The following is a 21,828-nucleotide window of genomic DNA, read 5'->3' on the forward strand; positions in this document are numbered from 1 at the left end:
GACCCAAACAGATGTAATATGTATTTTGATAACTTTTTTTGGTTCATATTATCTGCTTGTAGAACTAAAACAGTTAGAGTTCCATGCCACAGGAGTAGTAAGACAAAACAGGACTGCTCATTGCCCTTTCAAATCAGATAAAATCTTAACATAGAAAGACTGAAGAAGTTATGATTCCCATTTCAACACAACCAACCAAATCACCATGGTAAAGTGGAATGACAACCCCTGTGTCTAACTGGCAACAAATTTTGATCTAATCAAGCTTCTGGTTTCAGTTTCTAGATAACAAAAAGGACAAAATGAAAAGCAGCTCATCAAACAGCCTTATTTTGTGAGTCAGTATAACAAATATAGGGGCAACAGCATAGACCACCATGACTGGCTTCTGGAGAAACATACGATTGCAGTTCCTGGGAAAAAAGATGGTATTGGCTACTTTTCATTATAATTGTTAACATGGCTATTGTAAACACATATGTCCTCTACAACAATGTATCTCAGGGATCCAAAGCATCAAGGATATGATTGGCTGGTTTAAAAGAAGGGGAAGGGCCCAAACTACAAAGTCATCAGTCCCTTGTTCTTAATAAAACAATGCCAAAACTGTGAGAATAAAACATCCGAGACTTATAACACAAAACACAAAGAATGGGAAAGGCAATGAACACTAAAAGGAACAAAAGAGGATAAGAAAACAACTGAGAGATGCAAGAAACAGTTCGAAGAGAGTAAAACAAGGAAACAGATTACAGTGGCTGGCCGACCACGGAAATAAAAAGGAAAAGCCAGCCACTCTGCAACACATTAAAACCTCCACCCTAAAAGCACTATGGTGGAGGACATATAGGGACAAAGGGCATGCGCTAAAACTCAGATTGAATGATAAAACACTCACTCACAGATGAAACATAAAACCAAATCAGCCAATGAGATGTTGCCTGCTAAAATCAATGATAACGAGTCCGGCAACCGAAGATGAAGTCGCAGGGCAGCCAAAGAAGGAGAGAGCAGAAGAATATGGGTCACTGTCAACCGGGCACCACACCAACACTGAGGTGGGTCTTTACGGTGCAGGAGGTAGCTGTGGGTCACCCAGGCTTGGCCAATGCGGAACTGGCAGAGAACCACGGAGTCCCTGCGAGAGGCCCTCATCGAGGACTTCCACACATTCATGGACCCCTTAATGGCTCGCAGTTTGTTGTGCATACTGAGATTTTGCCATTCCGTCTCCCAAAGCTGAAAAACCTTGCAGCATAATAATGAATGCAGATCAGTAGTGGCGATGCCCATCTCCAGAAGTGGTTACTGTGTAGCCTGTTTGGCAAGCCTGTCAGCAAGTTCATTTCCTGGGATTCTGATGTGACCAGGGGTGCAGACGAACACCATTGAACCACTGGACCGTTCCAGGGCATAGATAGATGGACTCCTGGATGGATACTACCAATGGATGACGAGGGTAGCACTGGTTGATAGTTTTCAGGCTGCTCAAGGAGTCAGCACACAAAAGAAAAGACTCCCCAGGGCATGAACGGAGATGCTGAAGTGCACGAGAAATGGCCACCAGCTCTGCAGTGAATAAACTGCAGCCATCGGGCTGTCGGTGTAAAGCACTTCAGAGCCCCCGAACACGTCGAGAGTAAGTGACAGTGGAGAGCCGCAGGGTGAACGGAGTCCTTAGGGCCATGTGAAAGGTCAAGACAAAGCTGTGGCCGAGACGTACACCATGGAGGTGTACGTGAATGGACCTCGAGGAGAGGTGGTACAGGCAAGGACTCCAGTTCACACAGAAGTGATGCTCAGGAGAACTAAGAATGTGTGCTACGTAACTGGTGAGCAGTTGTGCATGTCTGATCTGTAATGGATGGACCCTAGCCTCCACCAGTACGCTGGTCACTGGACTCGTCCTAAAAGCTCCTGTCACTAGTCGAGACCCGCAGTGGTACACAGAGTTGAGTAAATGCAACGCTAAGGGCGCAGCTGAACCATAAACCACACTCCCATAGTTAATTCAGGATTGGACAAGGGCTCTGTAGAGCCACAGCAGTGTAGAGAGATCTGCACCCCAATTGGTGCTGCTCAGGCAACGGAAGGCACTGAGGTGCTGCCAGCACATCTGCTTAAGCTGACGAAGATGAGGAAGCCAAGTCAATCGAGCATCGAAAACCAGTCCTAATAATCAATATGTCTCCACTACAGTGAGTGGACCATCATGAAGGTAAAGTTCTGGGTCTGGATGAACAGTACGACGCCGACAGAAGTGCATGACACACAACTTTGTGGCTGAAAACTGGATGCCATGGGCTAGAGCCCATGACTGTGTCTTGTGGATGGCTCCCTGTAGGCGATGCTCAGCAACACCAGCACTGGAGCAGCAGTATGAAACGCAGAAGTCATCTGCATACAGAGAAGGTGACACTAAAAATAGAGAGCCACTCAATACAGAGCCCTGTGGGACTCCATTCTCCTGGATATGGATGGAACTATGGGAGGCACCAACTTGGACATGGAAAGTACTGAGCGAGAGGAAGTTTTGGATAAAAATCAGGAGTGGGCCCCGGAGACTCCATTCATACAATGTGGCAAGGACATAATATCACCAGGTCGTGTCATACGCTTTTCATAAATAAAAAAAGACAGCAACCAGGTGTTGGCGTCTGGAAAAGGCTGTTCGGATGGCAGACTCGAGGGACACAAGATTATCAGTGGTAGAGCAACCCTGGTGGACGCCGCCCTGACATGGAGCCAGTAGGCAACGTGAATCCAGGACCCGACCCAACCCAACCGCCGACATACCATACCTTCCAGCAGCTTAGAAAGAACGTTGGTGAGGCTGATGGGCTGATAGCTATCCACATCAAGCGAGTTTTTGCCAGGTTTGGGCACCGAAATGATGGTGCACTCCTGCCACTGTGATGAAAAGATGCCATCGCACCATATCAGGTTGAAGATGATTAGGAGATGTCGCTTGTAGTCAGATGAGAGATGTTTAATCATTTGGATGTGGATGCGATCAGGCTCAGGAGCTGAATCGGGGCAATGTGCAAGGGCACTGAGGGGCTCCCACTCTGTAAATGGGGTGTTATAAGATTCACTGCAGCATTAAGTGAATGAGAGGATATTCCCTTCCAGCCGCTGTCTGAGAGTGCGAAAGGCTGGGAGGGGTAATTCTCCTATGCAGAGGCTCGAGCATAGTGCTCAGCGAAGTGCACGGCGATTGTGTTTGTGCGGTAAATAACACACCATTTATGGTAACACTGGGAAAACCTGTCGGGGTCTGGTACCTAAAAAGACATTTGATCTCTGTCCAGACTTGGGAAGGCGATGTATGGCATCCAATGGTCGAGACGTATCTCTCCCAACGCTCCTGCTTCCGTCATTTGGTAAGTTGGCGAACACGGGCGCGGAGCCATTTAAAGTCTATGAGGTGCTCCAGGGCAGGGTGCTGCTTACGCCACTTCAGAGCTCACTGACACTCCTTAATTGCTTCAGCCACTTCCAGCACCCTACTTCGTGCACCCTACAAAGCAAGGGATCGCATTTTCTGCCACAGAAACAATTGTTGCAGCCACCTGCTCAACCATCAAATCGATGTTACCGTGTGGGGTAGATTCAACGGTGACAGCAGAGGTGAAAGTTTCTCAGTCTGCCTTGTTCAAAGCCCATCTGGGCTGGCATCCATGGGCCTGAGGCTGGGGCAGCGACAGGAAGATGGGGAAGTGGTCACTACCACACAGGTCGTCATGTGCTCTCCAGTGGATAGATGGGAGAAGTCCTGGACTGCAAAGTGATAAAACAATGACCGAGTAACTACCATGAGCCACATTGAAATGTGTGGTGGCCCCAGTATTTAAGAGGCAGAGGTCAAATTGAGACAGTAAAGTTTTGACATCTCTGCCTCGGCCAGTAAGCACGGTGTCACACCACAAGGGGTTATGGGCTTTAAATTTCTCCCAAAAGTAGGAAAGGTGTACAGAGTTGATCAATCAGTGCAGCTAATACATTCAGGGGTATTGCATGATCTGGAGGAAGATATACATTGCAGTTATTTCCTGCGTCATCCTTATTCTGACAGCCACAGCTTCAAGAGGGGTTTGAAGGGGCACAGGTTCATTACAGACTGAGTTTAGGACATAAACGCAAACTCCACCTGACACTCAATTATAGTCGCTATGGTTCCTGTAACATCCCTTACAGCTGCGGAGGGGCCAGTGTCCGCATTGCCAGGAACCGGGTTTCCTGGAGGGCAATACAGATAGCAGGTGTAAAGCTTAACAGTTGCCATAGCTCAGCCAGGCGGTGGAAAAAACCACCGCAATTTTACTAGAGGATGATGTCATCTTGAGACTGGGAAGGCATGGAACATTCAATGAGGTAGTTTACACCTCAGATTCACCAGCTGTCACTGATTTATTGCCTGAGCAGTCTATAACCATTGCGTCTGAGGGTCTGGCGAGATCTAGGTCCTCAGCAGATGCCAAAATCTCCATCCCATCCTCAGGCACAGAGCTTGTAGGTAGCAGTGGTGTGGGTGCCACTGCAATTTCCTTGGTCTTAGGGGGTTTTCTTTTTGGATTTCTCTCAGTGCCCCTTGGGTTTCCCTAGCTGGGAGGACTTCACTGGCTCAGTCACCGGGACTGAGGATGAGCGTGATGCCCTGCAATCGTCTGCTTTCGGGCTCTTCAGCTGCTGGCAGGTGTCATTTTTCCCACTAGCAGAACCCTGGGAAGGGAGTGACCCAAGGAACCCCTTCCTAGCGAGAGAAGCCGAAGAAGACTTATGCTTCTCTGGCTTAGAAGTGGGGATGGGCATCTCTGATGGTTGGGGGGGGGGGGGGGGGTGTTGCTCCTGAAGTAGGTGGTGCAGGAGCAACAGTGAGGGAAATACCCCCCACCATCAAGGGGGCAAGTGTGGTCTTCTGGCTCTGAGAGGTGACTGGGATTGGAGCTGATGATGCCAGAACTGCTGTAGTGGCAGCATAAGATGATGTCATATGCACAGGATGCAGGCATTCAAATTTTTTTTTAGCTTGAATGTAGGTCAGTCAGTCCAGGGTCTTGTACTCCATGATTTTCCTTTCTTTCTGGAGAATCCTGCAGTCTGGTGAGCAAGGCAAATGGTGCTCTCCACGGTTGACACAGATGGGATACGGGGCACATGGAGTATTGGGATGTGATGGACATCCGCAATCCCGACATGTGATGCTGTAAGTACAGCAGGAATACATATGGCCGAACTTCCAGCACTTAAAGCACCACATTGGGGGAGGTATATAGGGCTTTACATCACAGCCGTATAGAATCACCTTGACCTTGTCAGGCAATGTACCACCCTCAAACGCCAAGATGAAGAAACCGGTGGCAACCTGATTATCCTTCGGACCCTGGTGGACACACCGGACAAAATGTGCACCTTGTCGCTCTAAATGGTGCGCAGCTCATCATTAGACTGCAAAAGAAGGTCCCTGTGAAATATAATACCATGGACCATATCCAAGCTCTTATTGGGCGTAATGGTTACAGAAACGTCCCCTAGCTTGTCCCAAGTGAGTAATCCCCATGACTGGGCTGTGGATGCTGTTTTGATCAAGACTGACCCAGATCTCATTTTGGACAAGCCCTCCACCTCCCCAAACTTGTCCTCTAAATGCTCAACAAAAAACTGAGGCTTCATTGTCATGAAAGATTTCCCATCAGCTCTCGAACATACAAGGTACCGGGGCGAATAGGATCTGCTGCCATACTTAGCCTGACCTTCCTCCCATGGTGTCGTCAGGGAGGGGAATGATTTGGGGTAGTACTTCTGTGCGTTGAATTGAGCTTGTGAATGCTTAGAGATTGCTGGTGTTTCACCACCAGCAAGAGATGATGGACTACGCTCCATCGCGTGTCATCCGCCCTGATGCCACCCACTCCGACCAGGGGCCCTCCCCACGGGCACCACCCAGCCGCAGCAAAGGCCACCTTGCAGGTTGGCCATTGCCAGGAGTCCTGATGCCCCAGGGGGATGGGCATCTACCCCTTGGCATACATGGTGAGTTAACGGTGCAGGCATCAGCTGAGCAATCCATGTGTGGTCAGGAGGCTACAACCAACAGGGTACATGGTGGCCCCACCACAACAGACTGGCTACCATGCTGGATATCTGGTGCAAAGAAGTCCATGGTCATCGTCGGTGGAGAAAGCAATACTGCATAGTGCATGGTGGAAAACGGACCCAGAAAGGTGTCCTTGCCGAAGAGATGGAAAATGGGCAGGACTGCAATGTGACGGCGAGAAAATGGGCTAAAGATCTCAATACACAATGCACCATGTAAGGCGCCCTTCCCCAATTGGCTCGCTCTTTGGGAAAATTTTGAAGAATGGAGGTCAAACCCTACAGGGGACCATCACATAAAGGCCACAATGTGTGAAACTCCTTTTAGTTGCCTCTTACAACAGGCAGGAATAACTCAGGCCTATTCTAACCCCCAGATCCGCAGGGGAGCATCAAGGATATCTGAAGATATATTGCCACCTCAAATTCAAAAATCAGGCAGAATGCAGGAAGAAGCACCGACAGATGAATATCACTGCAGACCTCCAGGAAGAAAGTTTTGGATTCTGTGCAACTGGATGGGAGAGGCCACATTATTGGATAAAGAGAAAAGCTCAGAAGATGTCCACTCCAAAATTGTTCAAGGAAGCCTCTAACATTCTGTACTAAATGTTTGTTTTGTTTTGTTTTTAGGGCACAAAAACTTCTAGGGTCATACGCACCCATGTCAGAACTGTACAACACAAGGACAAAGAGAGGAGTTAAAAGTGACTACACATTAATCCCAATCGACAGAAGAGAAGGCAGCTAAAAACAGGAATGTGGAGAAATGTCTATAAGATATGTCATAAATAAACCAATGCCCTGAACTAATTAAATAAGCTTCACCATATTTCTACAATGGATAAAAAGTAAAATGTGGTTGACAGTCCGAGCACCATTTGCTAAAACAGCCGATAACTCAGACAGCAAATACAAACGAGAACCTAAGTGCTTAAGGAAAGGCCATTCTGTCAGAAATGGTGAACCATCACAGATGGCAATGAGCACAAAGTTGTGGGGGAGCACCATTTAAAAAATGGTGATGGCTAAAAATACAGTGCCCAATACACAACCTAGCTAAAATGATCTCCTCATGATGAGAAGGCTGAGAAGAGGCTGTCCAAGCCGCTGGGAAAGGCTTACAACCCCGGAGCCTGTTCCCATGAAGGAAAGACCTGTGATGATGCCAAAGTGAATCCACCTGCTGACAGATGGCAACAAAGAGATCATCAGAAGGAATTAAGAACTAGCAGGCTGAGGTACGAGGACTGCAGCCTTGGCAGCAGCATCAGTGGCCTCATTTCCTGTCAGACTGATGTAACCAGGAGCCCACATAAAATATCACTGTGGCTCCATTATGAGTGAGCAAGTGATAGCTGAACTGGACCCTTTCACTAAGGGATGGACAGTGTACAGCACATAGGGGCTTCAAAGGGCACTGAGTGATTTAGAGCAGATTATGCAATTGAAAAGCCTGTGTCGCCGGATGTCCTCAATGGGCTGATACAGAGCGAAGAGCTCTATAGTACTCGTAAATACTGAGCAGTATTCTGGAAGCCAATACTGAAAAACATTGGTGCCAATGAAGAAGGCACATCTGATAATACGGTCAGTCTGAGAGCCATCAATGTACACAAAGGTACTACGCGGAGTTCCATGCAAAGGTCGTGAAACTGAACGCGGCAGTGAGGCTGGAGCAGTGTCCTTAGAAAGCAAATGAAGACCGAGGCGGTGAAGGGTTCACATCCATCAGAGCATGAAGTTAAGAAGCTGGAGCAAGAGCCAAAAGTTAACTCCAGGAGGTAACAGAGAAGAGGGGTGGGCCCTCTACTGGTGATCAAAGGAGTCATAGAAGAATGAGGCTTGTATGGGTTGCCACACATGGCAGACAAATGCATGCATATTTGCTGAGGAGAAAGTCACGGTGGTAGGGCACTGCTACTTTGGCATCATCTGCATACACTCTCAATGGGGCTGTGTACAAGGTGCCAGTGGCCAAATGGATGCCACAATGACGGATAGTTTTGAGATGGCGTAAGAGGGACAGATGTGCAAATGCATAAACGAAACACCCATAGTCTAGTTTTTAACGGACAAGAGGCTGGTACAAATGGAGGAGTATGGTTTGATCTGCTCCCCAGGAAGTACCACTGAGGACACATAGGACATAGAGGGACCTCGTACAGCAGGCTATCAGTTAAGACACATGGGAGGACCAAGAAAGTTTCCTATCGAGCAGGAGCCCCAGGAATTTCACAGTTTCAACAAACAGAAGAGCAACAGGCCCAAGATGTAAAGATGGTGGAAGAAACCAATTTTGCCTTCGGAAATTCACACAAATTGTTCTGTCAGTGGAAAAATGAAAGCCACTGTCTATGCTCCACGAGTAAAGACAATCGAGACATCACTGAAGATGCTGCTCAATGAGACAAGTCTTTGGAGAACTGTGATGGATGGCAAAATCATTAATGAAAAGAGAGCCTGAGATGCCCAGTGGGAGCCAGGCCATTATAGGGTAAATGACGATAGCAAAGAGAGGGACGTTTAGTGCGGAATCCTGAGGGATACCATTCTCCTGGATAAAGGTGGCTGGCAAGGCAGAACCCACATGTACCTCAAAACCCCAGTCTTTTAAAAATTCCTGAAGGAAATGGAGCATGTGGCCATGGAAGCCCCACGTGTAGAAAGTACAGAGGATACAAGTCCTCCAACAGGTGTTGCAGGCTTTCTCTAAATCAAAGAAACATGGCCACCATCTGGAATTTCCTCAGAAAATCATTCATGACATGGGTGGACAAAGTGACATAATGGTCAATTACAGAATGGCACGCTTGAAATCCACATTGTGGAGTGGTTAGTAAACTGCGAGACTTGAGCCACCATACCAGCCAGGCGTAAATCGTACGTTCCATCACCTCGTAAACAGAGCTGGTGAGAGAAATGGGGCGGTAGCTCAAAGGAAGATGTTTGTCCTTACCGAGCTTAGGTATGGGTATGACAGTGGCTTCACGCCAGTGTCTGGGAAATGTGCCCAGATGTGGTTGTACGTATGAAGCAGAAAGTGCTTGCATGCAAGAGAAAGGTGCTGCTACATCTGAATGTATCATCTGGCCATGGGGCAGAAGATTGGGATGATGTGAGAGCATGATCTAGCTCCCTCATAGTAAAGGCGACATTGTAGCACTCTCAATTCTGAGAAGAAAACAGTATCGCCTGAGCCCCCTCTGCTCACTTCTAATGGAGGAAGGCAGGGTGATAGTGAGAGGAGCTCAAAATCTCCACATAATGGTGGCTAAGTTGTTGGAAATAGCAATAGCACTATGAGATCATCTGCTACTGTCAAGCCGGAGATTGGATAATGGATCTTGGTTCAGAGAGCCATTAGAGGTTGGACCACACGATGGAAGAGGGAGCTGAACTATTGAAAGAACTAGTGAATGAAATCCAGCTGCCTTTTTTGCTATCCCGAAGGACACAAAGAGACTGTGCATGCAAACATTTATAATGAACGTAGTTTGTCATTGTAGGTTGATGTTAAAAACGCAGAGAGCATGTCTCCACATGCAAAATGCATCATGCCACGTCTCAGCCCACCATGGGACATGGTGTGGTAAAGAGGAATTGTGAGGAATGGAACATTCTGCGGCAGTAAGGATAACATTTGTAAGGTATTGTACCTGATCGTCAGAACTGGAAAAATGTTGTTCGTTGAAGGTCGCCAGTAAGCTGCCATTTGAATGTGCACGTAGGTGGGGTGGGTGTCAGAAAATGGGGAGCACACAGGAAATGGTCACTTGATCATTTGTCAGAGAAAATGAACCACTCAAGACGATGGACAAGCTGGGCTGTGCAAAAGGACAGGTCCAAATCGGAATAGGTGTGTGTGCAGTCTGAAAGGAACATGGGTGCTCCCGTGTTAAGGCAGGAGGAGGTTAAGTTGACTGAGAAGGTCAGTCACGAGGGCTCCTCTTGGACAGATTCTGGGAGAACCTGTCTGGGAAGGTCAAAACAGACTGGGAAGTAATGTGAGAGTTCAAAGCGGTCATGAGGCTGCAATTTTGTTTCCTGGAGGATGAGAACAAGCAGACTCTGCTATTATAAGAGCAGCCATAAATCCTCTGATTGAAGCCCACAAACATTCCATTGAAGGAGAGTCATATTGAGGAAAGGGGAGAAGGGAAAAAATGAAGGGGTGTCACCTTGGCGGCTTCCGAGTGCCAGCCTTCGAACACTCAATGCTACAGGGTGCAGAGGCTGCAGGATCTTGCTCCATGAGATCTGCAGAGGTCTCAGCATTCTCCCTCTGTCGATCTGCGGAGCCCAGGGCAGAAAAACATCTGGCAGTGCGCACCAACAACACGGAGGTTGGCCAGGTGAGGGTATCACATGGTGACACCATCAAAATGGAACTCTGAGTTGGTGAAGGACAAGACTATTTGCCTTTGGTTGACTTCTTGGAGCCTTTTCTGTTAGCAGAGAAAGACTCAGATGTTTGTTGGCTGGAGGGGAATAGGAAGTCTTCGCAGGAGTATTCCTTCTGTCCACTCCGCACTGCTGGTTGCATAGCAGGTGACTTCAGCCTGTGAGGTGAAAGTTTGGTGGCTTGTTGCACAGCTGGATGAGGAGACAGCAATGCTACCGTGACACTGGGCGATTTCACAAATGCAGTGCTGAATTTCAGGTCACATGTTTGCGTGGCCATGTCCTTCGTGGAGTGAGATGTAGCAAGAACTGTACTGTAAGTTCCAGATGGTAGAATACAGTGTCTGCAACTAGCCAATAACTTGTGAGTGACCAGGCAAAGCACTATTTCCTTTACCCACATCTCCTGGACAGCCTGCTCATTGAGAGACATTGGACAATCTTGAGAGGAGGCAGCATGGTCGCCATTGAGTTGATACAGCAGGGAGAAGAAGACAGACAGTCACCCTTGTGAGCATCCCTACCACAGGTTACACATTTGGCCGGTGTCAATAGGACTTTCGAGTGTGATTGAAACAATGACACTCGTAGCACTGCATCGGGTTCAGAATGTATGGTCAGACTGTAATAACTTCATAGCCTGCTTTGATCTTGGATGGAAGCACCACTCTATCAAAAGGGCAAAAAAGAGCACATGTGGGCATTAAGGATGCATCTACCTTTTTCATCACCTGACGGACTGCAAAGACACCCTGATCAAAGAGATACGTTTGGATTTCTGCCTCAGTCACACCAATGAGCAGCCTATTGTAAATAACACTGCAGGAAATGCAGGAAGCTCCAAAAGCAAAGTGCCATTGTGTAAATCAGAGCAGGATTTCACAGGGCCAGTAACTACACCAACACCTTTCTGAATAAGTAACGGATTTATCATTGCAGAGAACTGACTGTCTTCAGTATGTGAAACCACATGGAACCATGGTGCAGCTGGAAGAGTCTTCCAATTGGGGCTGCATTCTGTTTATGTTTAGTAGACACTGACTGTGAAAATGAAGACTGGCTCATTGTGAGAAAAATCACCATGGCTGCCAGCATCTCCAATGGTGCGCTCCTTCCTACTGGGGGGCCCCTTCAGAGGAGGCCTCACCTGCCTTATGTTATTGTTCACACCTCAGGTGATACCTGCCGAACGGGTGACACGGGGGCCAATCGGCAATTTGGGTAGGTAGTAGCTCAGGCAATCACCCCCCTCCCCCCCCCAGGGCCTGGACTGTATCAGGGGGTGCATGCGAACCCTACCTGTTGACCCGAGGCTGGGAATTCCGTAATTACACAGTCGCCTGTTATGCATCAGATGCTTGGGCCGGCCTTCAGGAGCGTACAAGGAGGAACAAGAAAAAGAGGAACTCAAATGCCAAAGCGGAGGAAGGATAGGAGAAGATGACCAAGAACGGGGAAAAAAAGGAATGAAAAACAATGGTGAGCCTGTTCAGATGTCAGCTCACGAAAATGTGGAACACATTCCAAAAAACATCACAGACATGTTTCCCAAGAGAAGAGAAAAGGAGTAGCAAGAGGACAGACATGCAACATGGAAGGGAAAAATGATGTAAAGACTGGGAGCCCGTGGTAGCCAAGCACAAATCCGCCAAAGAGTGGCGAGCCTCCTGGGGGTACGTACTAAATGTGATTTAACTTTATGTACTCCTTGTTTTCCAAAATTTCATAACCAACCAGACTTCCCACACAGTTGACTGGTTGTAACTGTACCATCTCACTAGTTACTAATTTCTATGAATACTTGCTTTTGCAACACTTAGATCAATAATAACGAGATTCAACATTTTTAGTAAGTGTAACTCACTAGGCCTGGTAGGTTCTACAGACTAACCTTCATAGATAATCACAATTACCCTTGTACAGCAAGTTATGAGTGGCATGTCTCCATTTAGAGTCTAACTACAGAAAACCATAAATTATTTCTCACAATCTTTCAAGAGTGCTGAATTTATGTTTAATTTGAGCATTTAAATAAATCTTTCCCACTTTGAAATTCAGTGTTTTGTTTCTAATCTATCTCCTTAAAAAATAAAGTGTACACAAATTGTAAAACAGGAAAGAAAAGCTGAAGAAAGATTGTTTTCTTTATTGGACACTGCATGTGGTCAACGTCCTATTTATAGGACAGTGATTAATTTTATTTCTGTCTGAAGGAATCATTTTAAACTTCAGCTACTTGTTATTTTAGACCCTTCAAACACTTCCTTAAATTTTTTTAAAGAATCACACTAAAAAAAAAAAAGAATTCACTGCTAATGGGTTAACAGCAAAAAGGGATTTCATCACATGAATAATTTAAGCCATTAATTTCAAGAAGATCAAAATGACAGACTGGTACTCACCATACAGCAGAAATGTTGAGTTGGAAATAGGCATAACAAAAGACTGTCAAACACGTAAGCTTTCGGCCATAAAGGCCTTCATCAGAATTTAACAACGCACACACTCAAGCAAATGCAACTCCTGCATGTATTTTTGTGTGTGTGTGTGTGTGTGTGTGTGTGTGTGTGTAATTCTGATGAAGGATTATTGGCCAAAACCTTACTTGTTGAGAGTCTTTCGTTGTACCTAACTGCGACTCTACATTTACATTATGTGGTGAGAAGCAATCTGTCCTTTTCAAAATATTGCCATTATTCCATCATGGATTTTCCATTGTTAGTTTAATCTATTAATTTGGCAGCGAATATGGAATAGCTATTACGCTAACATCAGGCACAAAGATAAAAGTGCGTGGGTGTGAAAATTTTGTAGGATCAAAGATTTTAAACTATTTCAGTTGGCTTCCAAAGATGACAACTGTCATGATACTCCGAAAAATTCACAGCCACACATATTTCTCTTTATACTTGACAATGTTGGAACAGACAAAAACTGGTTCGTAAAATAAAATTATGAATACTGTAGAAAATTACACCAGCATTGTGCGTGTTTTCTTTCATAATGTATATCAGCTTTGTTTGCAATACATAGAGCAGCTATACCTGTGAACCACATTTTCTGTTTAGGATATTGCATTCCTTCTGGCTTTGACTGCAAAGGTACTCCCAATTACAGAAAATGCTTTATGAATTATTCTGTGTTTATGTCATTTATATAGATGAATAAGATAAATTCAAACAATGGAATATACAGGATGGAATAACAACAATATTATGAAAAGGACAGATTGCTACTCACCGCATGGAGGAGACGCCGAGTTGAGTTGCAGGCAGGTACCACAGAAAAAGGCCTTTTGGGTGAAAGCAAATTTGTTGTGCCTGTCTGCAACTCAGAGTCTCCTCTACAAGATAAGTAGCAATCTATCCTTTTCATAAAATTGTTGATGAGTAAGGTAAGTTGTGTGTTGATATGTGTTGCCAGTTTTTAAGAATATACTGTACTCACAATACAATACAATACAATACAATACAATACAATAAGTACATATTGCTCAAAAAGTGTCTGACCATGTGCAGTTGTCAGTAAAAAAGGTAAATACATCAATAACATTGTTTAAGGAGTGGGTGTTCCAAACCTAAGTATATACATGAGAAGCATGTTATAAAAAGGGATTGACACATGACTCTCACAGTGCAGGTGAGCTCTGTGGTTTCTCTTTTATCTAGCAATTTGATGTCTTGTGAGGCTTCCTTAGGACAATGCAAATATTTACACACACATGCAGCTATGTAATGTATACATCACAATGGGCCACTTACATGTCATGAATGAAATTATGCAACAAACCACTGGTTCTACATATACACATAAAAATGTAAATGTGGCGAGTTTCAGCATATTTGGAAATTTATAATTGAAAACTAAATGAGGTATGACTATTTTTTTTTTCAAAAAACTATCCTTAGCGGTCTTAGAAGAACTCTTCAGAGATCTGAACTGGGGATGAGAAGAAGTACTGTGTGTTGCCCATCATTTTTGCTTGTGAGACTGTACTAGCCCATAAAATGCAAAAATTAATGCTGGAACTTAACATAGTTAAAACATAGCTTAATGGAACTGTATAAATTTAAAATATGTCTGAAAGTATAGTTACAAAAAATAGTTTTTGCCCTGCTCAAGAGTTCATGTCACAGAAATGATTACAAATAAATACTCAGCTGACCAATAACAAAGTAGCCAAAGCTAGTTCACTTTATGTTGATACAAAACACACTACACATCTAGCTTGAAAAATTATTCCATGTAATATAAAAACCAAGCTGTATAATTTCTCTCGTTTGAATGAGGTTCTTTCTGATTCTTTAATCTTGCCTTGTGTAATTCAGCAATATATAGCATATGTATGTACCTATATTCCGAGTTTCCCACATGAATGCTTTTTTTACCCCTTACTCTTATCTTATGTACCTCTGTATAAAAAATGCATTTGTAAAATTATGACATCCATACAAAGAAATTTGTCTATGGATCAATGAATAAAAATAAATAAGCAATAGACGGGAGTAGGTGGCAAATATATCCATGCACATCAGCAAGGAAGCTTTTGCTGAAAACTAAGAGGAAAGGAATAACTGAAGAGGAGTAGTGGATGGTGGGTAGGTGACTACAGAAAACATTCAGACTCAAAATGGATACATGTCACTACAGACTAGCCTATAATGCACATAAACATCTAGAGGAAGCCTTTATCAGACATGGAAAATGACTGATGACCACGACAACTCAGTAATATTTATTTTAGGCAACAGATCATCTAATAGAAAATGAGCTTTATTACTAATTAAGAACGTTTGAATTTCTGATACAAACTGTGTACCGTAATGGTCTGCACTTGCACAGTGGCAAAATTGTAATGCTAATGAACAGCAACTCATGGATTTTTCACTAGTCCTTGACTCACTTTATACCCCTGTGGGTCCTCGGTATTGATGGATAGCAGCAGTGTTTGTAGCTTGTGCAGTTTTCAATGATTTTGATTCACAAAGCATTTCCCTAACAGATTACTTGCACTGCCCACGTCAAAAGGGCTTTATACACATTTTTAAATCTTAAAAATGTGCGAGACGTAAATGACGCAAATTTGCAGTGTCGACACTGTAGGTTCATGGGTTTTATGTTGCACAATAAATGTTCAAGGCGTCAATGGAAACATTGTAGTCAATTATAGGGTTACATATGGTAACACTGGTGTCCACACCAACAGTTTTAGGCATGCTTATATTCATCTGGAATAGCTGTATATTCTCAAAAATAAGGAATGCTTACTCAAAATATGAGCGGCCCTTGGGATTGCCACGATGAAAGTCTGCTCTTCATCTTCAGTATCCTGCGTCATCTGGTAATATGAGTCCAATAGAAACAATCCTGGCAAACGCAGTATTATACATATTGCTATCTCCACTTGCTCGTCTTGAATCATATTTCTCAGACGTAGCATCATCCCGCTGGAATATTAAGCAGCTGTTTATTTACTTGCAGAACTTCCACCGGTTAATACCGACATATTAAGTCCAGTTTATAATTCACCTTCGAGATAATTTGCCGATTGCAAATGTGTAATAATTACTTTATAGAAGGTTAGTTCGCATAATTTCAAAATAGAAATGCAATGCCGAAAAGCAATACCGGCTGTCATTTACGAGCCAAGTGCTGGGTATCTCAGCCGTCTCTTTGCAACTGTTAACCTTGTATAACATATTACTTCAGTAATCACACATAAGAACTGAGCTAACTCGGTAACTCATTTTAAATGGAAGCATGTGCTATTCAAACTACTGTAATTCCTAATCACATAACCTCCACACAAATAACACGCATTATCTGTTAACTCAGTAAACGTGCCAGTGTCTAACAAGTAGCCTCGATTTGTAGCATTAACGCGGTTTATTGCTTCACAACTGATCAAATTCCATATTGACTCTATATTACAGCTGAATTCCTACTCAAATACAGTGCTATGCTCGCCATGCGCTTAGCATTTTTTTAGTGTTGTCAGTTTACTAATCTCTCTCTCTCTACTGGGACAGTCATTTGTTTAAGTTCTGTTGATCAACCGGCATTGCCAAGGTTGCACATGCAATTACGAACGCGGACCAACGCGTTTTCACCTCAGTTTGTTGCGTAGACCGTGTGTGTTGCGTTGCACATGCACTTACGAACGCGGGCCAACGCGTTTTCGCCTCAGTTCGTTGCGTAGACCGTGTGTGTTGCGATATGCCGTAGCGACTGACAGGAGGTATTTGACAGTCGTTTGCAAATGTGGACGATTTTTTAAAATCTTTCGTGTGGCTGGTACCCGTTCAGAACTTGCTGCCAGGGTGACTTAATGTTAACTCAATAATTGTTTTACAACACTACGTGCTAAGTTTTCAGAAAACTCCCAGTAAAGAAGTCCATAAATATTTGCAAAAATGCTTCGTAGGTGTTGTCTATGAAATTTTTGTGATTGTGAAGTGTTTTCCTGATGAGATGTCGTATAATTAGTGTTGCGTTGCTACAATTAACAGCCGTCTGTTTTAACTTCGATGATGGGTTGGATACAATACTGCTCTCAGGTAAATATTTACCCTTTGCTTTACATTCCAGATTCTCAGTAGGAAATGATCACTATTACAGAATAAAGCTATTAGCAATACCGCAACAATGAACGCAAAACAGATATGACAGTTCGCATTGTTTTGGTACTTTTCAGGTTCCAGGGAATAATTGCTGTAAACAGATCATATTTAAGGTAAACCTTCAAGATGCCATCTGAATTTAGTTAAGTTCTCTCCCAGCATAACAGGGGCAAGCATAGATGTAGCCCTTGACAGATTTAATGCTTCCGTAGTTTGTAGCAACATTAGACAAGTGCATTGCTTACGAAGAAATTGTATTAGCTGAGTATTGCAGTTATAAACTTACTTGTGCTTCTTAGAATACATGTTTTATTGACATTTAACCTGCAAATTTTAGGTGCTTCATACATGAAGGAATCCTGAAATGACAGTATGCAGCATGATGTTAAAATGCTTTTGGAATTTCGTCTCAAAGGTGATCCCTCCGTGGCTGTACTCATCAGACTTCTTCCTTTGTTCATTTGGTGGTTCTGTTCACATGTCTAGTTCATATACTTGCAAAAGTAACACTCTGTGTCTCACAATGAAAAGTGACAGATTTCTGAATGTCATTATCTTTTTGTTCATTATAACATGCATAAATGAGGCAAACCATGTTTCTAGTCGATGTATCAATGTTACTATTTGTTTTCATAACTTGAAATACATATATTTTGATGCACATAATTATTTCAGTACTGTTGAAATGATTTCTCTTCGTCATATCTGACTCCCACTCCCTTTCCTGTGTGCCATCCATTTTCTTATTCCTCGGTAAGTGTGGCTTAGTAGGCTAAAGTTACATATTGGACCCCCTCCCCCCCTTTGAAATCTTGGTTGTTGTAACAGATTGACCTGTAACAGCCAGAGGTCTAGGTCAGGTTGTGGTAATAGATTGACCAGCAGCATATTGAAAAGTGCAAGTGGAGTCCAATATGTTACTTGTACTGGATTAGTGCACTTGGCTTAAAGCCTCCTGCCATATCATTAATGTCAGAATTGCTACTACCATTACCATGTAATCTGCTCATTATAATTTCATTTCTGCTCATTATAATTTCATTCTGCCTTTTGTTTGTGGGCTTTATTTATTCCAGTTTCTTGCAATCAACAGAAATGTTCATGCATCATAGTTTGCCACCATTAAAAGTGAAAATACATTTATTGCCATTGACAGTGAAGTGTGCAAACAAATCTGAACCATTGAATGTTGCAGTAATTTTGTTGTATTTCACATTGAAGCACACACCATACTCTAAGCAATTAGTCTGTGTCTTCAGACATGGAAAAGAACAGTTGAATATACTGCTTTATTACCTAGCTTAACTAGTGTGTGTGGCTCTTGTCTATGAGAGATTTATTTGCTAATTTCAAGTAGTGGGGAAAGATATTAAGCTGTGCAGTGAAGATATAAAGGACTTTTTTTATATACCTTAACGATGTGATTGATTTAAAAGAGACTGTGCTGTTGAAGGTACAATAAGTGGGTATATTTCTGTCACCTTTAAGTCGTGAGGCAGTACTCTAGACGTACAAAGATTCTGATAGAAACACATTTAGCCCTTTGAGATAGGCATGTTCAACATAATATCATATTAGACAGTGGTTATTCCTTTGAAGAATAAGTGCCTTAAATGAAATGCTGTTGGACAGAAATAGTAGAGATCCCACATTATTTGTGTTCAGCATAATACCTGATATTGAACATTGGTTATTCCAAACACCATAATTAACATAATGCACTTTCAGTCATGATGATTCAGTTACATGGAAAGTATTAGGCCTATATACTTATTTCCATTGTTTTGTGGTGAACGTAGAGCAAGCAAGGTCACTTGCAGTTAGAACCTATTAACATGAAGGATCTAAGATATGAGCCATTGGCATTTTCTTTTAAGTGTGATGTATGTTATATAGATAGCATCTGGTATGTTTTTGTTTGTGTTACAGATTTTGATTGTATGTTTCATGTGTAATGTGTTAATTTCATAGATTTAGTGGACAGATGATCCATTGAGGAAACAGTGTCTCAAATTGTATTCGATACTATGCCTACACAGGTTGTATTTATGTTTTTATGTGATTGCAGTGACAAATTTAACTATAGGGTAATGTATCCTCTGGTGTAGGTTAAGTTGGAAGATTATTCTTTGGCTGTGAGGAGGCAAAGCAAACAAATATGTCATAAATCCTGTTGCTTTATGGGCCTACATTGTGCATTCGATGGTTACAGTTACATGTCTGATAAAAACCCTTATTTTCTCATTGTAATCTGGTACATAGACATTTTTAACATGTTTGATGTCATCAATAACAAGAACATTCCTGGCCAAAAGACCCTTATTTCCATGGAGTCTCACTAGTTTTCTGATTTTATTACGATATTACATGTTGTGAATGATGTCAGCTGTTGCTTGTTTCTTAAAGCTTGTATCTCTGCTATGTTAATGGTGTTATAAGTCTGTTGGCATGGTATTGCATGGTTAATTAATCCCAACATCAAATGTTTAGCAAGTAAGTAATCATTTCATTTAAAATATAGTTAGGCCTACATAGTGGAAATCAGCTGTAGTTAATTTTTCAATGTTGACCTAGTTCCTCAGCTTGAAAAAGTATCGAGTCTATTAATTTAACAGTGTCAGTAATCTTAATTCATAATTATTGGCAGTACAATTTTTTATGAACCATTCTTACACCATCAGTCTATTATGTTCAAGCCATATTGTACACATAAAAGGGTAAAGTTGTCATTACCCCAGAGGTTGACTTGACCCCACATTGCTTTACTATCCTATTGGAAGTGGTTTACCATTGCCTTCCTCCAATCTTTGAACAGATTTACTCACTCAGTCACAGGTGGGCCCACAGTTAAATATGGACTCCAAACCATCACATAGTTTAAATTAACAAAAACTACCAGAGTTGAAAGAAGTCATCCGTATATATATATATATATATATATATATATATATATATATATATATATATATATATATATATAAGCTTTGTTAGAACACAGAACTGAAACTCACTCAAAAACTTACAATGTTGTGAGGAGTGAGAAAAAATTATTTCTATATGTAAATGGTGGAAGGGAATGGGGGTTTACTACTGCGGGACCTGTGTGGTGTCTTCCCTTTCATAGGAACAGACATCATGCATTCATATTAAAAAAAAAAAAAAAAAAAATATTTTGTTGATTGCTTATTCAGCACAAGGTTATCACTCACATTCCTTTAGGGCCAAAATTATCCAGAGGGATCGATGGTCCTCAGTTGAGAATTTTGACATAAAGAACCAACAGTGAGAAGTAAATATTTGAAGTGGTATAAGGTTTTGAATGAGTAGTGTGTTGAGGCACATATTTATGAACTGGTTGTCTTTCATTACAAATAATTCACTGCTACATTAGTGGTGGTGGGACTTGAAGAACAGTACACAATTAATTATGATGTGCCCTGGGTATAGGCCTGCGGTTCAAGATACATGATTGGTTGTTGGAGATGGAGTATTATTTGTTGCAGGAACTTGCAGACATACATTAAATGTATGTGTAGCAGAATGTTGTGTGCAGAACACTGAAAGAATGTACAGAGAAAAGTTTAGCAACAAGCAACAGCCTAATTTATCATTAAGAGCAGAAATTTTTGAGAAACTGAATTCATCAAGTGACAGAGCTGGCCAAGATTATATACAAATAATTCTTTACACAAGAGATTATGCCAAAATGGGTTTAAATGGGAGCAAATTCATCAATAATCACCCATGAACTTGCATGTGAAATGCACACTTTGAAGAATACAGGGGAGAGTACTTCTAGAGCAGCAGTCTCACAAGTCATAAATAGTGTCAATAAAAAGCTGAATAATTATTTCTGACCAGTAGTTCCTTATCACAAAAATACACTGTTCAGGGTCTTCTTGCCATCTTCATAAGTTTGTCTTTAAAAGTTTGAGAAACCCTAAATGAAAAGAACTAATCATAACTTCACATTGCCCAGTGATGGGGCAGCAACTAGCTGTGACCTTTCCAATGGAACCATCCTTGGCTTTATCTTAGGTGATTTAACTGTGCATAATGTGAATCTGAATGATTCTATAGTGATGAAACACGCTCCCTTTTAATGTGAGTCCTTAATGCTGTGCTGCCTTATTCCATTGTTTTTCCCATGTGGTAGCAAGCATGTTTATCATACCTGCACCTAATGACTGAGTAATTTACAGCATAAACAAATTAAACTCATATTTACATTGTAAATTTTTCTTTCTTAAATTTATACGTACAACTGTCCCCCAACCCCACATTGGCTAGAAATGTGTTAGTCTTCCTTTATCAGACTCACCTTGCTGAGTAGCAGCTTTTAAGATTGCTGCAACCACAGTAGAAGTGAGCTGCAGACATACTCTTGTGTGGAGTACAGTTACTATCAGTATTTAAACACACTCCCCAGGTTTCACAAGTCTTACTTGCAGGTATGAGTTTGTTTCACTTATTCAACATGTGGAGTGCCTGTGACGGTTCCACCTGCTCGTTTGTTGTCCACGGTGTCGTCGTACTACGTTGCTCCACTGGCTGAAAAATGGGTTGTGGATTCAGACACTGACCACTGTAAATTATGTAGCAGATAGGTGCACAGTTGTGTTTCACAGTACTTTAATTTCACTGTTCACAACTCCCCAATAATACACAGTTATATGGCCAGTGCACTATTGTTTAAACTTTCATAAGC

At 42.6% G+C, this 21,828-nt stretch overlaps 1 protein-coding gene and 1 long non-coding RNA gene across 3 annotated transcripts in view; one reads left to right on the plus strand and one right to left on the minus strand.

The window, feature by feature from the left end:
• LOC126174997 (RING finger protein 145-like) overlaps positions 1–16,368 on the minus strand; it is a 195,814-nt gene extending 179,446 nt beyond the window's left edge. The window contains exons 1-2 of one of the 2 annotated variants that reach the window (XM_049921484.1): positions 16,030–16,368; positions 15,769–15,947 (exon numbers count right to left, since the gene is read on the minus strand). In XM_049921484.1, coding sequence (XP_049777441.1) covers positions 15,769–15,943 — 175 coding nt within the window. In that variant the 5' untranslated portion in view covers positions 15,944–15,947; positions 16,030–16,368. Of the gene's footprint in view, positions 1–15,768 lie in introns of both variants that reach the window. The other variant, XR_007535506.1, reaches the window with a different exon arrangement.
• A 189-nt stretch (positions 16,369–16,557) lies between these two features.
• Positions 16,558–17,768, plus strand: LOC126174998 (uncharacterized). Its single transcript, XR_007535507.1, has 3 exons — positions 16,558–17,057; positions 17,195–17,233; positions 17,458–17,768. It is a non-coding gene; the product is annotated as an uncharacterized LOC126174998 (long non-coding RNA).
• The last annotated feature ends 4,060 nt before the right edge of the window (positions 17,769–21,828 follow it).

The sequence above is a fragment of the Schistocerca cancellata genome, chromosome 3 (assembly GCF_023864275.1).
Source record: "Schistocerca cancellata isolate TAMUIC-IGC-003103 chromosome 3, iqSchCanc2.1, whole genome shotgun sequence".
NCBI lineage: Eukaryota > Metazoa > Arthropoda > Insecta > Orthoptera > Acrididae > Schistocerca > Schistocerca cancellata.